We start from the raw sequence: 23,188 nt of genomic DNA, 5'->3' as shown, positions 1-23,188 counted from the left end.
AGGAACACAGTGCTTCATAGGAAGAAACGAGACAGACAGAGTTGTTCATCGGTCTGTGTGTGTTCTATGAACGAATTAACCACCCACAAACACACAATAAAGATGATTAAAAGATTATGGGGCTGCCATCTGTCTATAGTGTGCCAACTGTAAAAACTATCGATTCTTCGGAGTCGTCACTGTGTGGGGATTCTGAATGGCAAACTAGTTTGTAAAGTTTGGTGTTATAACTGAGGCATTATACGAAAATAAACATTTTTCACAATATTTTTGGTCAAGCGGAGTACACAAAAACCGAGGTACCACTGTATTTGTATGCAGCCAATACACAATAATAACTACGATTAATAGGCCCTGGTCATGTGACAGTTGTAAATACAAAAATACTATATTTGAGATGCCAAATGTCCACATTTTTCAATAACCATTATTTATTATTTATTGCATCATTGGCTTTGCTGGAGAGAATTCCTCCTTGTCAATCAATGGCTGCAAGGGATCCTCTACAAGTGTCTTGTTTACCAGTTCAAAGGGAATGTTTTCAAATGCCTTTGAAGAAATAAAAGATTTTCTACTTTCTGTAAGTCTGATTTTGCTAGGCTAGGAAACAAAGACAAACGTGACTCGTACTCGTTGTGGATTTATTTGTTGTTTCTGCATTTTGTCCATATAACTTATTGAGAGTCATTCAGAGCCAGTTCCTCCTACTTCATGATGCGATGTCTTCCTCACCTCGTCATTCCACTACTACTTTTCAGCTCCTCTTCCTCCTCTTCTGGGGTGGACTTGTCCCTTTGATTTTCTGGATCATTGCCGTGATGTTGGTCCGTGTCCTCCAGGGTTGCGGCCTGGAGCTCCGTGGGGCCGGATTCAAGGCGAAACAGGGTCGGGATGTGACCCAGGATAGGGTTGGTCTCCTGGAGGCTGGAGATCCACTGGTTGAGGGTGGCCTGGTCTCCCTGACTGGTCATACACATGGCAAACACTGGCCCTTCATCCACTGTGGGAACAAACACACGCTAGAGGATACACTTTTATAGCTGCTGACAAAATGTGAACATCTCACGGTCTTCTACGTCAAACGTCTCGATGTCTCCGAGGTCACGGTCATAGCTGAGGTCGAGCTGCAGAGGGTAGTAAAAGGACCGCTCTGGATCATAGGGTTCCTCCACCTGGAGAAACACTGAAGAGTCAGCCGAGCTGAGAAGAGCTTTGACCCATAGTTTGTGTCACCTCGGGCGGCGTGGGGTCAGCTCGGAGAATGTAATAGTGGACACATGTTTTCCTCAGCCACAGCCGGAAGGGTCCCTCCACAAACACTGGCTTGCTGGGGTTATGTTTGGCTAGGAGCTCCATCTGGTTGGGACTCTGGATGCCTGATGGAACACAACAAACTGTCAACATGTATGACAGTGAGTAATGCAAAGAAAGAAGTGTGCACATACCTATTATAAGTGGAAGACTGGTCTGATTCTCACTCTCTGTGACAATGGGCATCTGGTGAGGACAACAATTAAATCCATTCTATGAAAAAAGGCATCTACATATGTTGTAGCTTAAACTAGTCACCTGATAAACAGTGACAGCAGCATCCAGGTCATTGGCAATGCGCTTGAGGCTGAAGCGAGCCAGATCCACTGCATCTCTGGGCAGCTGATGTGGGACGGGGAAGGGGTTGGCGTGTTTGAATCTAGGGAACCAGTACATTATGCGCTGGTATTTCCTTACAGGATGACCCTTCTCTCCAAATATCTGCACCAGCAGCACCTTAGTTTCCATATTCGGTGTGACTCCTGTAAAAAGAAATACAAATAATAATTAATCCCAGCTGTAGAAAATATAACGGTTGAGAACTTTCTTTGTTGGACACACACCATAGTTCTCCATCTGTTCTAGTATCTGCACCCCACACTCCTGTTGTCGGGGGTAGTGGTTAAACATGCGCTGGATGAAGTTACTGGGCACGAACACCTCCTTGGGAAAAACATCCAGGAGCTTGTTGTAGACGGCCAAGTCTTTCTCCACGCCAAACTCGGGCATCCTCTTAAGAGCAGCGTAGATAAACTCCACGTGACCCCGCCGTCTCACATCAGCCTTATTGAAGAAGTCCACCACCTTTGTGAAGGAGGCCTTGCTTCTGATATCCGGGGCCAGCTGCTCAAAGATGTCCGAATGGACCACGGATGGATTCTCGCCATCGCCCTTACTGACGAATTCTGCCAGTCCTCGGCGACCTTTAGAGCACAGAGGGCTGCAGTGGAAACGCCTCAGCATCTATCAGGATAATGTAAGAACTTTACATCTACATCCATGGGATTGAAGTCAAGTCTTATATGTGCAGTGTTTACCTGGTATTGTGTGTTGTGCAGCACATGGGGATGACCAAACTGGGGCAGAGCGCCATATTGGGCTGCAGAAGAGGCGGACTGGGCCAGCAGCCTATTAAGCCTCTGCAGCTGGACCAGACAGTTTGCACCCTTCATGATGGTGATGTCATTAGAAAAACCTCGGAACTGCATGGGAAACATAAGGTAGTCAACAAGAGTATTTTTTCAATCAGTTTCCATTTTTTAATGAACACATTTAATTTTTAATAACTATGAAATATGAACGCGCTTCACGGTGGAAGAGGGGTTTGTGCGTCTGCCTCACAATACGAAGGTCCTGCAGTCCTGGGTTCAATCCCAGGCTCGGGATCTTTCTGTGTGGAGTTTGCAATGCGTGGGTTCCCTCCGGGTACTCCGGCTTCCTCCCACTTCCAAAGACATGCACCTGAGGATAGGTTGATTGGTAACACTAAATTGGCCCTAGTGTGTGAATGTGAGTGTGGATGTTATAATAATAATAATGGATTAGATTTATATCGCGCTTTTCGATTGTTAGATACTCAAAGCGCTCACAGAGAAGTTGGAACCCATCATTCATACACACCTGGTGGTGGTAAGCTACATCAGTAGCCACAGCTGCCCTGGGGTAGACTGACGGAAGAGTGGCTGCCAGTTTTGCGCCTATGGCACCTCCGACCACCACCACCAATCATTCATTCATCATTCATTCACCAGTGTGAGCGGCACCGGGGGCAAGGGTGAAGTGTCCTGCCCAAGAACACAGCGGCAGCGATTTGGATGTCAATAGGTGGGAAGTGAACCTGCAACCCTCAGGTTTCTGGCACGGCCGCTCTACCCACTATGCCATGCTACCCCATGTTGTCTGTCTATCTGTTGGCCCTGCGATTAGGTGGCGACTTGTCCAGGGTGTACACCGACTTCCGCCCGATTGTAGCTGAGATAGGCGCCAGCGAACCCCGCAACCCCAAAAGGGAGTGAGCGGTAGGAAATGGATGGATGGATGAATGAATTATGAACACTATAAGTAATACTGATCTGGGAATTGATATTAAATACCGGTCGGGTTAAATAACTAATAAAATAATATTTTCTCCTTTTACTTCATGTTTCGTGAAATACTCACCATGAATTACGTGTCTCCTTCAGAGATTATTCTTCAAGGGTGTCACCATGTTGAAAAGTCGACTGATTTCCGGGTTCTGCCCTCAAACACTTCCCCTTACCATTAACAATAGTTCCGCTCTCTCTTTTTTTTAAATCCCTGGACTATTTGTAGTAAATAACAAAACTAGGAAAAATGGAAGTATTTGTGTAAATTTAGTCTATTTTTGTTTCTTGGTAATGAATGTTTCTTGTCAAAAAAACAATGTTACCGTAGTTACAAAAACAATATGAGACGTAAACCTGCAAATACGAAACGGGATTATCCTATACATTCATAATATCAATCTTAATGAACATTTCTACACACTTGACGCGATAACATTTAAGTAAAGTAGACGACAAGTGGTAAATATGTTTTAATATGAACAAAAGTGGTCATCACCGTCAAATACAAAAGTAGCCGCATGGTGGCGACAAAGATCAACCAAAAATAGGCGTAAGCTACACACATCAAAGAAGCTAGAACACGAGTGGACTATGGCTAAAAAACAATTCTCCTCTAAAGGTGTGGACACTCGATTCCAGATTTGTCATAACTTTGTAGCTATTCTGACACTTTTAATATTTACAGTGAATTGTTGTGAAGGCTTCACCCCCCAGAAGGGAGGCGAGCTCCGGACTGCCACTCCCCTCTCTCACTCTCTCTCTGGTGGGCAAGGGAAGCACGCCTCACTCAGGACCACTTTAGTCTCTCTTCACATGTCAAACTTCACCCCATGGAGTCTTCAACCAACAGCCTGGGTGAGTAAAAGTGGGAGAATTATTTAACTTTTGACCAAGAAGCGATTTACAAATCGTTCTCATGGTCGCTGTGATTTGTTTTGGGACCTGAACAAGACCACTGTCAACCAGAATAACTAATTCAAATCATCAGAATTGCTCGATAGGGTATCATTTGAAAAATACAAAATATGAACTCAGTCAGTTAATTGTGTCTTTATTTGCGGAAAAATGCAACAGAGTTGTTTACGCCGAGCTAAAGAACGACACAAGTTCAGGAAAGTCCCCTTTTTAATGAATAAACACTGTTAGCCCACTGTGGTCAAAGTTAATTCAAGTTTACGTGTGCCTTATAAAAGTGCGTAGAAACACTTTCACTCTATTTTTTTTAATGAACCGTTTCCTCATCCTGGCTGACACATTTGTGCTCCCCTTGCTGCTACTGTATATCTAAAAGCTTGTATCATGTAAAAGTGCTTGCTGTCAGTCAGTGGACCACTGCGGTCTGCTGAAACACTCAAGGAAGTCTAAGGGATAAAATATTCTTAATGTTAAATGTCACCATGCAGTAAGTATAGCATTATAAAATGCTTTGCAAGACACCGTTGTCAAACTCAAGGCTCGGGGACCAGATCTAGCCCGCCATGTCATTTCACGAGGCTTGCGAAATCCTCAAACCACGACCATAAAAATAAATACAAACTGTTTCAGGCTTGCTTCACGGTGGAAGAGGGGTTAGTGCGTCTGCCTCACAATACGAAGGTCCTGAGTAGTCAGGGTTCAATCTCGGGCTCGGGATCTTTCTGTGTGGAGTTTGCATGTCCTCCCCATGACTGCGTGGGTTCCCTGCGGGTACACCGGCTTCCTCCCACTTCCAAAGACATGCACCTTGGGATAGGTTGATTGGCAACACTAAATTGGCCCTAGTGTGTGAATGTGAGTGTGAATGTTGTCTGTCTATCTGTGTTGGCCCTGCAATGAGGTGGCGACTTGTCCAGGGTGTACTCCGGCTTCCGCACCAATTGTAGCTGAGATAGGCGCCAGCGCCCCCCGCGACCCCAAAAGGGAATAAGCGGTAGAAAATGGATGGATGTTTCCTCATCCTGGCTGACACATTTGTGCTCCCCTTGCTGCTACTGTAGTGTTACTAAAAGCTTGTATCATGTAAAAGTGCTTGCTGTCAGTCAGTGGACCACTGAGGTCTGCTGAAACACTCAAGGAAGTCTGAGGGATAAAATATTGTTCATTTTGACTGTCACCATGCAGTAAGTATAGCATTATAAAATGCACCCTTGTCAAACTCAAGGCTCGGGGACCAGATCTAGCCCGCCATGTCATTTCATGAGGCTTGCGAAATCCTGAAACCACGACCATAAAAATAAATACGAACTGTTTCAGGCTTGCTTCACGGTGGAAGAGGGGTTACTGTGTCTGCCTCACAATACGAAGGTCCTGAGTAGTCAGGGTTCAATCTCGGGCTCGGGATCTTTCTGTGTGGAGTTTGCATGTCCTCCCCATGACTGCGTGGGTTCCCTGCGGGTACTCCGGCTTACTCCCACCTCCAAAGACATGCACCTGGGGATAGGTTGATTGGCAACACTAAATGGGCCCTAGTGTGTGAATGTGAGTGTGAATGTTGTCTGTCTATCTGTGTTGGCCCTGCAATGAGGTGGCGACTTGTCCAGGGTGTACTCCGGCTTTCGCACCAATTGTAGCTGAGATAGGCGCCAGCGCCCCCCGCGACCCCAAAAGGGAATAAGCGGTAGAAAATGGATGGATGGATGGATGTTTCCTCATCCTGGCTGACACATTTGTGCTGCCCTTGCTGCTACTGTAGTGTTACTACAATCTTGTATCATGTAAAAGTGCTTACTGTCAGTCAGTGGACCACTGCGGTCTGCTGAAACACTCAAGGAAGTCTGAGGGATAAAATATTGTTCCTTTTGACTGTCACCATGCAGTAAGTATAGCATTATAAAATGCACCCTTGTCAAACTCAAGGCTCGGGGACCAGATCTAGCCCGCCATGTCATTTCATGAGGCTTGCGAAATCCTGAAACTAATACCATAAAAATGAATACAAACTTTTTCAGGCTTGCTTCCCGGTGGCAGAGGGGTTAGTGCGTCTGCCTCACAATACGAAGGCCCTGAGTTGTCAGGGTTCAATCTCGGGTTTGGGATCTTCCTGTGTGGAGTTTGCATGTCCTCCCCGTGACTGCGTGGGTTCCCTCCGGGGTACTCCGGCTTCCTCCTACTTCCAAAGACATGCATCTGGGGAAAGGTTGATTGGCAACACTAAATTGGCCCCAGTGTGTGAATGTGAGTGTGAATGTTGTCTGTCTATCTGTGTTGGCCCTGAAATGAGGTGGCGACTTGTCCAGAGTGTGCAGCCGCGGTATTCATGGATTTAACAAAAGCATTTGACACAATTAATCATGATATTTTAATTCAAAAACTAGAACGATATGGCATCAGAGGTTTGGTCTTGAGCTGGATAAGAAGCTGTCTAACCAACAGGAAGCAATATGTGAAGATGGGTGAAAATATGTCAACATGATTGGATATATCTTGTGGTGTACCCCAGGGATCAATTCTGGGACCAAGATTATTCAATCTTTATATAAACGATATTTGCAAAGTTACAAAAGACTTGAAGTTAGTTTTATTTGCAGACGACACAACTGCTTTCTGTTCAGGAGAGAACACACAGAAGATAATACAAATAATAACGGGAGAAAAATGGTTTGATAAAAACAGGCTATCCTTGAATCTCAGTAAAACTAAAATAATGCTATTTGGTAACAGTAGAAAAGAGCATCAGACACGAATACAAATAGATGGAATAGATATCGAAAGGGTAAAATAAACCAGATTTTTGGGAGTATTAATAGATGATAAAATAAACTGGAAATCTCATATACAAAACATACAACATAAGGTGGCAAAAATATTTCAATAATGAATAAAGCAAAATACATCCTTGGCTAAAAATCACTTTATATTCTCTACTGCTCGCTAGTGTTACCACACCTGAGTTATTGTGCAGAAATATGGGGAAACAACTACAAATGTGCATTACATTCGTTAACTGTGTTACTAAAAAGATCGATTAGATTAATACACAATGTTGGATATAGAGAACATACAAACCCTTTATTTATTGAGTCAAAAATATTAAAGCTCGATGACTTGATAAAATTGCAAACAGCTAAATTGATGTACAAAGTAAATTATAACCTGCTACCAAAGAATGTACAACAATTCTTCTCAACTAAGGAGGAGAAATATAACCTTAAAGGAAAATCTAACTTAAAACTTTTGTATGCTCGTACAACACTTAAAACTTTTAGCATATCAGTATGTGGAATTAAATTATGGAATGGATTAAGTAAAGAAGTTAAACATTGTTCTGATATGATCCAGTTTAAGAGGATGTTCAAATTAATAGTGCTTACAAAGTATAAAGAAGAAGTATTATGAGAAACACTTTCAAACTCATTGAAAACAAGATATTTTTCATCTTAGTATGTTAATAATGACTGAAATAATTAAGTACATGTTACAAAACTGCTGTGTTACTCACTCAAAGATGTCATTTTGCTATTTTGATATTTTGCTGTAAAGAAGGTCAGTGAATCAATGTATATATTTGTGGGCGCTCTGAAGGGGAAAAGGGGTAGGATTGCATAAGCTTTGCTTCTTCCTACTCCTTTTCGGACATGATGTATTGTGTATTGCGAAATGATGAAATTACCTGATGTATAATGTTGTATGTATGTCATGTTCGAAATAAACTAAGAAAAGAAAAGAAAGTGTACCCCGCCTTCTGCACCAATTGTAGCTGAGATAGGCGCCAGCGCCCCCCCGACCCTAAAAGGGAATAAGCGGTAGAAATGGATGGATGGATGGATGTTTCCTCATCCTGGCTGACACATTTGTGCTCCCCTTTCTGCTACTGTGTCACTAAAAGCTTGTATCATGTAAAAGTGCTTGCTGTCAGTCAGTGGACCACTGAGGTCTGCTGAAACACTCAAGGAAGTCTGAGGGATAAAATATTCTTCATTTTGACTGTCACCATGCAGGAAGTATAGCATTATAAAATGCTTTGCAAGACACCGTTGTCAAAAATAAATACAAACTGTTCCAGGCTTGCTTCACGGTGGCAGAGGGGTTAGTGCGTCTACCTCACAATACAAAGGTCCTGAGTAGTCAGGGTTCAATCTCGGGCTTGGGATCTTTCTGTGTCGAGTTTGCATGTCCTCCCCGTGACTGCGTGGGTTCCCTCCGGGTACTCCGGCTTCCTCCCACTTCCAAATTCCAAAGACATGCACCTGGGGATAGGTTGATTGGCAACACTAAATTGGCCCTAGTGTGTGAATGTGAGTGTGAATGTTGTCTGTCTATCTGTGTCGGTCCTGCAATGAGGTGGCGACTTGTCCAGGGTGTACCCCGCCTTCCGCCCGATTGTAGCTGAATAGGCACCAGCGCCCCCCTGGACCCCAAAGGGAATATGCGGTAGAAAATGGATGGATGGATGTTTCAGGCTTATTAGACTTTGTTTGTCTGTTCAAGCTGCACAAGTTTACATGCATGCATTGATTTTATTCCATATGACTTGTCCAGGGTCCCCCTTCCGCCCATGTGCAGCTGGGATAGGCTCCAGCATCCCCTGCCACCCCATAAGGGACAAGCAGTAGAAAATGGATGGATGTCTTATTGTGCCGTGGTCTGGGGACAGGCCACAAAATGTGTAGTGAAGCCTCTGTTGTCGTTATGTAAGCCAGTGTTTTTTAAACCTTTTTTGAGCCAAGGCACATTTTTTTCATTGAAAAAATGTGGAGGCACACCAACAGCAGAAAACATCAGAAATGAAACTCAGCCGCTGATATTGACAATAAAACATTTGTTCTCGCAAGTGTTGGATAAGAATTCAAACAATAACCAAGCATCACTATTGCGCTTGTCTCAAAGTACTGTCACATCACGCCGAGACTTATTTGGAGTTTTTGGGCTTTTTCCTGTGTGTACTGTTTTAGTTCTTGTCTTACGCTCCTATTTTGGTGGCTTTTCCTGTTTTGTTGGTATTTTCCTGTAGCAGTTTCATGTCTTCTTTGAGCGCTATAACAAGTATGTGTTTTATTTTAGCAATCAAGACTATTTAAGTTGTCGCTATCCTTCTTTGCAGGGACATTGTGGATTGTCATGTCACGTTCAGATTTACTTTGTGGACGCTGTCTGTTCCACATGCTGTAAATCTTTGCTGTCGTCCAGCATTATGTTTTGGTTTACTTTGCAACCAGTTCAGTTATACTTTCGTTTTGCATAGCGTCCCCTAAGCTTCAAAGCCTTTTCGTAGCAGCACTTGCCTTTTGTTTATTTTTGGTACAAGCATTAGATACCTTTTTACCTGCACGCTGTCCTTAGCATATTGTGATCTCGACAAACCATGTTTCCGACATCTACAAAGCAATTAGCTACCTGTTGCCACCTACTCATATCGAAGATTACAACATAGTTACTCTGCCAAGCTCTAGACAGCTCAGACACTCAACAACGGCACATTTGCAGATTATTATTATTGGTTTGCAAAAAATATTTTTAACCCAAGTAGGTGAAATTACATCATCTCCCACGGCACACCAGACTGTATCTCACGGCACAGTGGTTGAAAAACAATGATATAAACAATCACTAAAGATATTTGATCAAAAACCAATGAAACATCATCACTGACATATTACTCAAAAATATAACATGATGAGTTTTGATTATTTTATACATTTCTCATTTTTAAAAGCTATTTTTAGGTGTCTAAATGGATTAGACCCTGATGTGATGTGTCAAAAAATACAAAGGTTCATTAGTTAAGGTGTGCAGACTCAAGCTATAAATGGTAAATGGGTTGTACTTGTATCGCGCTTTTCTACCTTCAAGGTACTCAAAGCGCTTTGACACTATTTCCACATTCACCCATTCACACACTGATGGCGGGAGCTGCCATGCAAGGCCCTAACCACGACTCATCAGGAGCAAGGTTGAAGTGTCTTGCACAAGGACACAACAGACGTGACGAGGTTGGTAGAAGGTGGGAATGGAACCAGGAATCCTCAGGTTGCTGGCAAGGCCACTCTCCCAACCGCGCCACACCATCTCCAGCTCCAGTCGGTGGGTAACCTGACTCTCGCCAGAGCCTCGTAGTTCCCTGAGCTCCACACTAGGATCTGGAAGTTGTCAATTGGAGATGCATTTCAGAAGGTGGAGCCTTGTAAAAAAATCATTATATGTGATTGGATAAACCAATTGTTCGTTATCTTGAATGACGTGCTACTTCAACCACTCACATCCAAATCAACCCGTGACGCTGATGAGAGCGACGCTGGGAAATCCAAAACAGAACAGCCGACATATTGGATAACGACAGAGCAAAAAGTTCTCTGTTCATCTTTTGCATTATTTATATTCGATAGATTCGACAAAACATTTGCAATAGCAGAATCAATGTCAGCACACGACTGACTCCTCGCTGCGTGCCAGCATTTTTGTTTCAATCAAACAGTCGCTTCAGCATTACGTCACATCTATGAAATCCCGCCCAGCGATCCCGATTGGTTCATTATTTTTTGCTATCTTGAAAGATTTTGCACTGTCCTCGAGCCCAGATCCTTGTGTGGTGCTCAGCGAACTACAAGGATCTGGCGAGTCAGGTTAATCGGTGGGAGCTATAGAGTGAAAAGGTGGGTCAGTCTGCGTTCTCAGTGAAGGTCTCAGATCTTTGCAACTCTTTGCCACTGGAGTTAGAGTCACAGTCGGAGATTAAACTTTTCTCCACAAAACTGACAAAGTGGCTTAAGGAAAATCAGAAGTGTAAGCGCTAGAACTGGGTGAGGTATGGACAGATGGGGCCAATTATTTTCAAAGTGTTTTTATTTTTGTACTTGCCTTAATCCTTTTGTATGTGTTTTTCACTTCCCTCATTTTTTTTTTTTAAACCTAACCAGGGACAAGGGTTGCAAATTAGCCCGTGGTTAGAAGTCTTATGTACTTTGACATTAGCTACCTGTGGGTATAGCAATGTTTGATTGTACTGTCCCTGTCAAATAAATACATAAACATTTTCTTAGTAAATCCAATTTTGACGTAAAACATGTACTGGATTCGATTCTACAGTATGGAAGGAATTCATATGGTCCCACTCCTAGGTAGATTTTGCGTAAGCAGTGTTAATTTCATTTTAGTCAGTCTTTTGACAAAAATTTACTTTTGTTTGTCATATTTTATTCATCTAAATTGATTTAGTTTGAGTCGACAATTTCTCAACATTTTCCACATTTTCATCGACTAAAATTACAGTACATTTTTCCGACTAAATTATCAATAATAACTCATATTTGCAATATGAAGATTATTGCAAAGCATTTAAAAAACCAAATTCACAAGATCTGCAGTCCATGAATATATAAGTGCATTTCACACTAACCTTACGGTGTGTTATTATTTAAGCATTTAAAAAAATGCTGAATAACATGACTAAAATGGTCATAAGAAGAAGCAAACTAGTTTTATTCTGTATAACTACACACGTGGTACACAATTGGCATCATTATCACTGTCCTGTTTAAATGACAAATCTGCTCTTTTGGGTTTTCAAGTTGTCCAATTAACGTAACAGTGTGTCTGTCAGGTAAGGTGGTGACGAATCCCAAGATGCAGAGATGGCAGGGTTGGTGCAGGAAAACATGATTTAATGTCCAAAATTCAGGAAAAACAAAAATAGGAACCAGCAAACAGGAAACGAGGAACTAGGAGACAGCAAGCTGCAAACACCTATCAGCATACAGCAAAGAAAACTATAGCACTGACTGGAGGGCACGGCAAGTCTAAATAGCATCAGGCTGATTGACACCAGGTGTGGCCAGGTGTCAATCAGCCGCACCCTAGGGGAAACAGCGCTCAGGTAGACAAGCAGGAAACTTAAAAATAAGAGTGCTGACAGGAAATAAAACAAACACAACAGGAAAAACTAAAACATAACCTAACTGTCAGTGACAAGTCTGAGAGTAGCCCCCCTTCAGATAACGGATACCAGACGTTCTACAAAAAAAAGTCCAAAGTCACGGTCGGGTGACTTTGGGTATATATAGTATATAGAAAATATATAGAAAATGAATAGTCAATTGTGTAATAATATCATAAAGTAATTCTACTCTGATATTCATACATATTCACCGTTACATGCGGCCCTCTCAGAGGGCAGCCATAATTGCGATGTGGTCCTCAATGAAAATGAGTTTGACATTCCTAATATAATAGGTTTTGTTGAACAGCTGCTTGTTCCGAAAAAAGAAGTGGTGATGTTGCATGTAGTTGGACATGCATGGTTATTCTCACATGTAACAAAAAAGTTGCCATTTGGTCCCTCTTACAATTGTATTTGAGTATTTGGTCATCTAACACCATGTGCGAATCTCTGTGTGCCTTCAATTGAAAAGAAAGAAAGCATTGTTTTAAGCTCCTGTTTTGAATATTAGGCCAAACGCTAAAATTTGTGGTTGAAATAGTAAAATAAATCTGCAAACAACTGGATTAAGATTATGTAGATACTGATTGAGAGGCCAAAAATTGCATGAATGTATATCCAAAGTTTCCAGGCTAGCTCAGTGGAATAATACAAGAAAATAGAGCTGAATAGTTGAGAAAAGATTAGGTAAAAATGCACACAAAATCAAAGCGTCATGAAATCAACACTTTTTTTTACATAAATCAAATGTATGAAACCACCACTCTTATTTGAGACATGCATGGTTTAACTGTGCCGCTATTTAATAATATTCACATTCTATTAGCAGCAGTTGTTATTTACATCTGGATGGCGTGGACAGGAAGCTCCATCTTGCTCAACGTTTTTGCCTACAATTGAGGCAGCAGCCATTTCATCATCACGTCAATCTTAATGTGGCACCTCGTGTCCTCCAATGACTCTTGAAAGCAAAAGTTTAATTAGAGGGAAGAGTGCTTCCCATTAGGCCAGACAGGACAAACCTGTTATGCAGAATGTAATGTAATTACAGATCATATCCAAATCAAAGCGGTAGTTCACTGTGGAGCAACACAAGGCGGGGGAGGACAAACGTTGCACGCCTTGCCATGCAGGGGGCGTACAGGAAGTTGCATAAAGGTTAGTCATAAGATCGGGTTGTGTAAAAGGTCATTATGTATAAATTCAGAGAGTGCAAATACATGCAGTGCCACACTCTGCAGAGGTAGCAAAAACTTTAAGTATCATTTATCCTAAATCCCAGCATTGTCAAGATAAAATGTTAGCACTGTTCTTTATTTTTTGCTGTTATAATTAAACATTGAACTAGTTTGAGACCTATAACTAGCAGTAATTAAACCATACACATCAATGTGCAGCTGTGGAGCGGACCTTCCCAAATATGTGGAGGAAGCGCACAAGAACGCTATCCATCCAATTCCCCTGCCTGCAAAATGATTTTATAACTGGGATTCTTCCATAAATTCATATTTCCGGACCGCAATGACAGCTCAAACCATGTTTTTTTATTTTCTTTGTCGTGTAGATTAATATCTAGCCGAGGGGTGTCCAGGGTGCAGTTCAGGGAAACAATTTGTAGTCGGTAGATTTTTTTTTTTTTTTTGCCGACCGCTCATTTTAAAAGTAAAATTAAACAAGAAAACAGGGAAAAATGTTTTGCTAATACAGTAATTATAATAATACGAGTAAAACATCCATCCATCCATCCATTTTCTAACATTTATTCCCTTCGGGGTCGCAGGGGGTGCTGGAGCCTATCTGAGCTACAATCGGGCGGAAAGCGGGGTACACCCTGGACAAGTCGCCAACTAGTAAAACATACATTTTCGTAAAGAGAACAAAGCTGAAATGCAGGCTGTTTTGTTTTTTACTTGGCTGTGTGGGTTCCCTCCGGGTGCTCCGGCTTCCACCCACCTCCAAAGTTATGCACCTGGGGATATGTTGATTCGCAACACTAAATTGGCCCTAGTGTGTGAATGTGAGTGTGAATGTTGTCTGTCTATATGTGTTGGCCCTGTGATGAGGTGGCGACTTGTCCAGGGTGTACGCCGCCTTCCGCCCGATTGTAGCTGAGATAGGCTCCGCGACCCCGAAGGGAATAAGCGGTACAAAATGGATGGATGGATGGATGATATAGCTCGTTAATATATTTACACTGGATTGGTTTTAGCCTTTTTCAAAAATTAATTATAATATAGCACTTGCATTCTTTTAATTAAACTCTGTTTGCTTAACTAACTTTTTTAATGTATAAATTGTGCTTATCAGAGTAGTTTTAATGCATCATACTTTTTACTTCTACTTGAGTATTTTTTGTGAAGAAGAAACACAACTTTTATATTGAGTTTCATTCCGATCATTACATATTTAGTATAAATTAATATAATTATTAGGGATTTTCCGATCAATGTTTTATGCTGACGATTCCAAAACCAATCATCCATGAGTGAGATTGGCCGACACCAATACCGACATGTATTAACTGTACATTTTTTTATTTATTTATGGTAAGTGCTATCAGCGTTTTAATAAGTTGAACCAGTTCCTTAATACATTTTAATACATACAATTGCTTGAGCAAAACTAAGTAATAATAACTATACAATAACTAAACAAAATCACAAACTACTGTATGCTACTTACTGAAATCATTTTGTCCTCAAAATCCTCCTCTGTCCAGTCACTGTAAGTATTCTCTGAATCTGTAACCATTAACAAAAAAAACCTCCACCAATTTATGGATTGAGTCGCCCTCTGATCGCTGTGTGTTAACATTAAAATGCACTAATTGGCAATGGCGAACACATACTTTTTAAGGAAACTCGACCGATACTGATCAATGGCCGATCAATCGTCACCTTCGTGGTCATTATATTTTTGTTATCTATGGCTCTATGGATTACTGCTTGCAAAGAGGCATTCGTTTGGCTGATTAGAGAGACCACTTCCAGCAGACACGATCACATGAAACTGTTTTAACCAATCCGACGTAAACACCACTGACCTTCGACTCCATCTCACCAATCAAATGTAGCCTGGCAGTCACATGACCGCGCTCATACTACACACTGTACAAAGTGACATAACAGCAAATGAGGCAGTACAAATTTTCAATGGTTACTTACAAACCCGTAAATCATGCACTGTCATCTGTGTCAGTAAATAGGTTCACAATTAAGTCTAAAATAATTTGACTTCCAACTAAAGAAAACAGTACATGGCAGATGTTTTTTTAAGTTTTGGCTGCGCATATGCTAACATTAGACCTGTTATAACGTCATAAGTGACTGTAAATTGTGCGTGTTCGTACATGCTTTTGTAGTGTCTTATCTGAGACACACACTGACACTCACGCATGCACCCATACACACAGACACACACATGCAAGCACACGCACGCACACACCAACAACGGTTTGAGTTACAGAAGTTACTCACTGGTGTGAATGCAAAATACAATTTGTTTACTCCATTACTCATGGATGGATCAAAAGATCCTATCACAGGAAGCACAGGATTTCCTTTTTAGTAACAAGGCTCCAGATTGAAGTTAAAGAAAGAAGAACAAATAATTGGCAGTGATTACAGTTGAGCTATTGGCAATGACAGCAGCATTACAATTGGTAAAAAGTCACAGCTAAAAAAGGTGATGGTGATGCTCCGACTCAAGATCGCCATTAATTTCTATTCAATATTTTAGGTCGCAAGGCAGAAAAGATATACTTAATGAAATGTATGAAATATTGTTCAGGCTTGAGAGGGTAAATACCAGCGTAAGGTTCCTATCAACCAATCAATCAAAGTTTACTTATACAGCCCTTAATCACAAATGTATCAAAGGGCTGCTTTTAATCTTACCCGAGCAAAAATGATGCATATTTATCCAGGAGAGGCTTGATACAAATTTCCTTGACCAAGCCATACACAAAGTAGTTGCAGGCCTCCATGCTTTTCCAAGTTTTCATCTGATTTGTCGTGTAGAATCACGTTGGAGGACAAGGTAGTTCAATATGTCTGGTAACTCCGCTGACGAATAATCCTTGACATCACCCGGCAAATCTTTCTTTAATAAAGTGAAGTTATCTATTCCATTGTATTGTTGAATTATTTGATCGTATCTGCTTTTTGCAGGAAGATATAGGCCCCTTGCGTACTCCGATAGCTTGCGCGATGCTTGGAGCACAACAACCATCTTTGATTGGTTGACCACCGCTTTTTTTCACTTCCGGGACAAAGTCATGTGTCAAAATAAAGGCAATACTGCAAGTCCCTTGCCCAAGTTGCCTTTCACGGCCAAACCAAATGCTTCACCATCATTCATCATCACTTACATCCCATGGGAATAGTAGTTGGAAGTTAACCAGAAGTGTTGCATCTGACTTGGGGTTCCATTGAATTGATGATGCAACTCAGTTCACGTTGTGGATTGAAGATGTCAATTAAAATGTTTCTCAAAGTTAGTGTATTCTCCTACAAATATGTATTTGAGTACCCAAGCATCCTGCGAAGTAGAAAAATAGTGGCCAACAAGCAGGAGTGGGTGTGCAGGCTCCTACAGCTTTGTGTAATTTAGACATAAGTAAGAAGCAGACAGTGACGTGCAGAAAAAAAGGAAAGAAAAAAAATGTAATTGTTATATGTATCCAGTGATTATACTATAAAGTTATTTTCCATATAACTTCACCAGTTTTAGATTATTTTTATTCAAAATCGCTGAATTTTCACATTTGCCGTTCAAATACTGAGCAAAGACTTGCGGTGAGTCAGCAGCCAGCTGAGCCTCCCTGTGGATTGCGCAATGACTCGGCTAACTGCTGGCTGCTGTGCGGTGCAGTGAGACCGTATTGCTATATAAACTATGTTGTACATTTCCATACTTTGGTTAGCTGAGGTATATAATGTACAGTGTATTTTGTCAACAACTGTATCTGTGTAACGTATTTCTTGTGCTGGGCAATCATAAAACGGCTGCAAAGATCGCACTGTGTGAGGCACCTGTTCTCCGGTCTCCTTGTGGTAGAAGGCGCTAGTGATCCCAGAGATCATTCTTGCACTACTCGGCAAAGCCTGGGGACATCTAAAGCCGGTATGTTTTAAAGTTGTCGTTTGCCTGCATATCGTAAAAACAACCGTCCAACATTTTACAACTAATTGTAAACTTATAGGTGCCGACCATCAGGGCTGAGTTGCGACGAAAGAGTGTGTCGATGTTGAGATATTAAGCCGAGTTGGTAAGTGAATTTGTTTGTTAATAGTAGCTACCAGCCGTACCCATGTATTTTCTATGGGCGGTTAGCATCGGGTTTTAATCCCGTTTCCTCCAATGTTTCTGATCCGATTGAATTTATAATTATGTCGAGTCTTTATTTTGGGTACTTAAATATGGTGACTGAGTATTGTGGCGTTTTAAGGCCATCTGCATTTTTTATGCTACAGTACAACCTGCCCAAAAACTGAACTTTCACTACAAACTGCCATATCCACAAAGCCAACCCGTGTGGCTGTATGAACTGCGAATGCACATATGGACTGTGATCAGTCTCATATGGCTCCTATAAAGTTGAAGAACTTTTGATATTACTTTTTATGAATTACCTGAACTAAACCAACGTTGTTTGTTGAGATTCCTTTCTGTTTTTTTCTTTTGTTTTGAATGGCCATTCCTATTAATGTCTGTCCACTAGTTGTTGCACTGTACATGTTTAAATAACACCAGTATCATTTAAAGTATTTAATTGTGTATGTCCTACTCTCTCCGAGTCGTAATCTAGACTTCTGATTCGCCCAAATATTGAGAATTTCTACTATACTAGCTAAAGTACCAATGATTGTCACACACACACTAGGTGTGGTGAAATTTGTCCTATGCATTTGACCCATCCCCTTGTTCACCCCCTGGGAGGTGAGGGGAGCAGTGAGCAGCAGCGGCAGGGAATCATTTTTGGTGATTTAACCCCCAATTCCAACCGTTGATGCTGAGTGCCAAGCAGGGAAGAATGCTGGTATGAGCTTTTAAACATAACCCGTTAACTGCTGCCAATCAAATGGTGAAGAAGATAATCTATAGGGTTCATATGTTTATAAGTCTGACTGTGATGAAGTAAGTGCCTCACCAGCCATGAACCTTACCTCACGTCACTGGAAGCAGACACTATGTTGTTTGAATTGTGATGTGAAAAGTTCAGCTTATGGTCCCGCTGGTACGCTTTTACTTGACATTTACATTTCACTGAACGTGTGAGCATCCTGCTTGCTTCTTCAACTTCAGCTTTCTGTTTAGTTTGATGTAAAGTTATTCACACCTAAACAGCTTGCACCTCTTCTCCTAGATGATGTGTCGGCGGAGGGAAGCGGGGAGTTTACCGACCAAGCATCCGTGATGGAGACGCGTCTTCAGGCTCAGGAGGATGAGATCACGCTGCTCAAGTCCTCATTGGCAGACGCCCTGCGCAGGATCCACCTGCATGAGCAGCTCCTCCCTGTACTCACACAACAGATAATTGCAGGTTAGCTTTACTTTCCTAAATTAGCATCTACTGCTTATTCAGTGGGGAAAATAAGTATTCAATACCCTGCTGAATGTGTAAGTTTACCCGCTACCAAAGTCATGAACAGTCCACAACTTTTATGGTAGGTTTGCTGGAGTGGTGGACAGAAAATAGTGAAAAAATGATTATAAATTATTTGTGTTCGATATAGGATAATGAATATTTGATCACCTACTAACCAGCGAGCATTTTGACCCCCCACAGAATGTGTTAGAGTGTCCATGAGGCACACAAATAATCCTGTCCCCTTAGAAACATACAGTGACACCTTGATTTACAAACATAATTGGTTCTTAAACAGGGTTCATAAATAGAAAAGTTTGTATTATGAAGCAAATTTCTCCATGATAAACAATGTAAACATGCAAAATGGGTTTTAGCCTTGACAAAAGTCCATATTTTAGTAAGGTTTGTACACCTTAAACAAAATATAAAGCGATATACAGTACTGTATATCAAACAAACATAATAAGGGGGTGATGGATCAACTTTCTATTTATTAATGATTCTAAAACAACAACCAGCTGAATTGTCCTCATTCGTAGCTGCCCTGCCGACACGTACACATATTGTCACTAGCCCTGTGTTGCACTTACAGTTTGAAAACACAAAACTTCTTAACGTCAACAGAAAGGTCGCAACAAAGATTAGGAATAAAAAGTCAAGTCCACTTTACCTAGTTGGTTGATCTTCTTTACGTGGGCGGAAGATAAGGGGAGAGGGCTGTTAGTGTCTGCAACGTTGTGGTACTTCCTGAATGTTTCAGAACCACACATTGCTTGTCCATTGCTTTTTTAGACTCCTATTGAGCTCCCCAAACTAGAAAACATTTCTAAATAGGTGAAAAATCCACCTAAAACACCCAAAGTAGCACAGTAGCTAAGAACATCACTGCTCTGCTGGCTGAATAAACAGTGAGCACCGGAGATGGATCAGCCCGCCCACAATGGGCTGCAAGGAATAAAATGGCTGCCTTGTAGGTACGCCATTGATGGGTTATACACCAAAGCATATTTTTATTCGGTCAACTGTTTGTACAATGAGGGGGTCATAAATTTAGGTTCGTTGTACTTCTAATCTCAAAAAGTAACCTGCACAGAAACAGTCTCTTCCATTCACACTTCTACACCACCATGGGCAAGACCAAAGAGCTGTCAAGGGACCTCCGGGACAAGATTGTATACCTACAGAAAACTGGAATGCAATACAATATTATCAGCAAGGAGCTTGGTGTGAAAGAAACTACAATTAGCGCAAAAACTCATAACTAAAAGAAATGCATGATTAAAGTGGACCACTTTGGAGCTCTATGCAATATTTCACCTGGAGGGCTTACAACAAACCTACCAAAAAGTTGTTACAAAATCAGTAGGGGACTGAAATACTGTGTTGTTGTCATGTATCATGCTCAGTAAACCCTGCTGCTGCCAGAATCATCAACCAAGTCTGCTGCCATAATTCCATCCATGGAGGTCACCAGCCTTGTAACAGGTAGTCCTGTCCTAAATAACCCCAATGATTTGTATCATATATTTTGGTTTTGAAAAACGTCAACAGGACCAGTGAGGAAAATCTTTGGATGCTTGTCATTAAATATTAATAATTGACGTTAAGATGGGTGTTTTTGTCACATATTTTTGTGTTGACCTCACTTATTTTGTCCAGCCAATCGGCACAGATTGTTGTGAGCAGTAGAAATGGCCACACACTGTCAGCAGATCCCAGACCAGCCAGCGTTGACAGATGCACCCAGACAGAAGCTAGCAGTACCGAGCTGGGTGGAGGCCAGAAGAGGAAGTTTTTATCCAGGCGGGTGCAGAGCCTGCACCTGGAGGACGCCCTCCTACCAGGGGTGTCAGAAGAGATGCGGTCAAGGCTGCACCAAGCCCCCTTTATGGAGGACGATGAGCTGGAGGATGACGAGGACGAAAGAGGAGTTGGGGAGCAGGACAAGGATTTGAGTTCGATTTCATCAGTGGAAGAGCCCATTCGGGCTACTACGATCACCAGCCTCCAAGATGGACATGTTGGTCCCGCAGATGCCGACATTCCACCAGCTTTAAACAGACGTTCAGATCAGAACTCGGGCCCCTCGACCAGTCCTCTGTCTCCTATCCGAGAAGTGCAGAAGAAACCTCTGTGCGTCCCCCATTAGCACCCTCTTACTCTCCTGTCCTTCCAATCAATGCATTGCTTTAAGGGACGATTTCAGCTTTTCTCTGGTGTTCTTCCAAAACCCAGTTGCACTTACTGCGCCTGCAAGTAATTTTTACTCCCCATGTTTAAGCAGCGGGAACATAATAAATGAGTTGTAATAGAGCTCAGTGGAAAATGTGACAGGATTTGTCTATAATTGGATTCATACAAGTTAGAGTCATGCAAACGCAACATAAACTTACAGTAGGGAAGTCATTTTATGGCCAAACAAGCACATGTTGGAATGCATGTTGTCCAACTGGGTTTTACAAGAACACTTCATTTAAGACAGGGGTGTCCAAACTTTCTACATGCAAAGAGAAAAATTACAGGACGCTGGGTGGTCACTTTGGCATCTTGTACATTAAGGCTCGATTCAAATTCTCCCTCCTCCCCGTCTCCTGCTCTACTTGGACCCCCTTGGCTCTCGCATCTAGTGCCTTACGCCCCTATGCATACGGACGTCGATTGAGTCTCGCTATGTCATCAACCATCAACCCTCGCCGTTTGCCAGCCGTGACGTAAGGTAGATGCGACAAATGTTTGTTTACTTTCAAGATGCCATTGCACGCGTCGTTCGGCTTTGCTTCAGCTTTCTATTTTTTTACATGTCTTTATTAAGAAGACGACCGTTTAGAAGACAAGGTTCTTGGTGAAATATGCAAGTGCTGGCAAATCAGCTTGTGGTATGTAAAATGTGTTTCATTGTGTATTTGTGTTTGAAGCCAATATTTACGTTAGGGGTGTGGGAAGAAATCGATTCGAATTAGAATCGCGATTCTCACGTTGTGCGATTCAGAATCAATTCTCATTTTTAAAAAATCGATTTTTTTTTTTTTAATCAATCCAACAAAACCATACACAGCAATACCATAACAATGCAATCCAATTCCAAAACCAAACCTGACCCAGCAACACTCAGAACTGCAATAAACAGAGCAATTGAGGAGACACAAACACGACACAGAACAAACCAAAAGTAGTCAAACAAAAATGAATATTATCAACAACAGTATCAATATTAGTTATAATTTCAGCATAGAAGTAATTAAAAATCCCTCATTGACATTATAATTAGACATTTGTAAAAAAAAAAAAAAAAAGAACAATAGTGTCACAGTGGCTTACACTTGAATCGCATCTCATAAGCTTGACAACACACTGTGTCCAATATTTTCACAAAGATAAAATAAGTCATATTTTTGGTTTGTTAAGTAGTTAAAACAAATTTACATTATTGTAGTCAGTTGATAAAACATTGTCCTTTACATTTATAAAAGTTTTTTCCAAATATCTACTACTCTGCTTGCATGTCAGCAGACTGGGGTAGATCCTGCTGAAATCTTATGTATTGAATGAATAGAGAATCCTTTTAAATCGGGAAAAAAATTGTTTTTGAATCGAGAGTCGTGTTGAATTGAAAAAAAAATCGATTTTGATTCGAATCGTGACCCCAAGAATCGATATTGAATCGAATCGTGGGACACCCAAAGATTCGCAGCCATAATTTACGTGCAGTAGCAAAGGATTAAAGTCTGCCAAAACCACAAGAGTTATTTTTAGCATCAATTATGCTTATTACTTACATGTGTACGCTTCTTTGGGTTTTTGGTCTGCAAGCTGACTTCACTTCAAGGGAGGTATTTTGCCTTTCCCTCCAACCTGGCGTATAATTTGAACGCCTCTTAAAACCAAAAAAACAAGGGCAGAGGAGGGGTATTCGAATTGAGCTTAAGCCTTATTAGTGTTTTTAAGTACGTAAGTTTGAGTCCAAGACTGGTTACACTAAGGTATCAGGACAAAACATCCACATATATTATTAACTTTGCGTTTTGGTATCTCATAATAAATAATTATTTTATGACAATTTGCAAGAGTCAAATAAAAAAACAGGCACTGGACCCCCTGGTTTTGGAAAACTAAGCTCTGGTCATTCGTTTGATTGTGGTTTCCTGGAATCAACCAACAAACTGGTCCTGTATTTCCGGGATGTGATGAGGCGCGGCTGCCTTTTGTTGATGCAAGCATGTGCATGCATGCTTTCTTTCTCTTGTCCTCCTCCCTGCCTTGTTGTGGTTTGTCAACTTACTGCCTCATGGTTGACACATGCTGCAGCTCTTTTCTTTCGTGCTTTCTCCTGCTGCTTGCTTTCCACAA

The 23,188-nt window shown here is 41.4% G+C and overlaps 2 protein-coding genes across 5 annotated transcripts in view; one reads left to right on the top strand and one right to left on the bottom strand.

Annotated features, from left to right (window-relative positions):
* Positions 1–624: 624 nt before the first annotated feature.
* Positions 625–3,586, bottom strand: ecsit (ECSIT signaling integrator). The gene is made up of 8 exons (XM_061912387.1): positions 3,472–3,586; positions 2,349–2,513; positions 1,875–2,274; positions 1,570–1,793; positions 1,446–1,497; positions 1,234–1,376; positions 1,067–1,172; positions 625–1,000 (listed from the first exon to the last, which is right to left on the bottom strand). Exons 1-8 carry the CDS (start codon positions 3,472–3,474, stop codon positions 729–731), a joined length of 1,365 nt encoding a protein of 454 aa, XP_061768371.1. The 5' UTR covers positions 3,475–3,586; the 3' UTR covers positions 625–728.
* Positions 3,587–4,072: 486 nt separating this feature from the next.
* The window catches only part of eml3 (EMAP like 3), a 48,913-nt gene continuing 29,797 nt past the window's right edge, over positions 4,073–23,188 (top strand). Inside the window, exons 1-6 of one of the 4 annotated variants that reach the window (XM_061912384.1) lie at positions 4,078–4,253; positions 17,264–17,373; positions 17,453–17,518; positions 18,617–18,793; positions 20,248–20,326; positions 20,501–20,974. In XM_061912384.1, coding sequence (XP_061768368.1) covers positions 18,667–18,793; positions 20,248–20,326; positions 20,501–20,974 — 680 coding nt within the window. In that variant the 5' untranslated portion in view covers positions 4,078–4,253; positions 17,264–17,373; positions 17,453–17,518; positions 18,617–18,666. Of the gene's footprint in view, positions 4,254–17,263; positions 17,374–17,452; positions 17,519–18,616; positions 18,794–20,247; positions 20,327–20,500; positions 20,975–21,052; positions 21,558–23,188 lie in introns of those variants that run through there. The other 3 variants (XM_061912383.1, XM_061912385.1, XM_061912386.1) reach the window with 3 other exon arrangements.

Source organism: Nerophis ophidion, linkage group LG10, assembly GCF_033978795.1.
Source record: "Nerophis ophidion isolate RoL-2023_Sa linkage group LG10, RoL_Noph_v1.0, whole genome shotgun sequence".
In the NCBI taxonomy this organism is placed as follows: domain Eukaryota; kingdom Metazoa; phylum Chordata; class Actinopteri; order Syngnathiformes; family Syngnathidae; genus Nerophis; species Nerophis ophidion.
This window is presented reverse-complemented; position numbering and strand designations above follow the sequence as displayed.

Coding starts and splice junctions, on each gene's coding strand:
- ecsit (XM_061912387.1), bottom strand. Junction 1,377..1,445: donor CAGTCTTCCACTTATAATAG/GTATGTGCACAC, acceptor GTGTTCCATCAG/GCATCCAGAGTCCCAACCAG. Junction 1,001..1,066: donor GACGTTTGACGTAGAAGACC/GTGAGATGTTCA, acceptor TTGTTCCCACAG/TGGATGAAGGGCCAGTGTTT.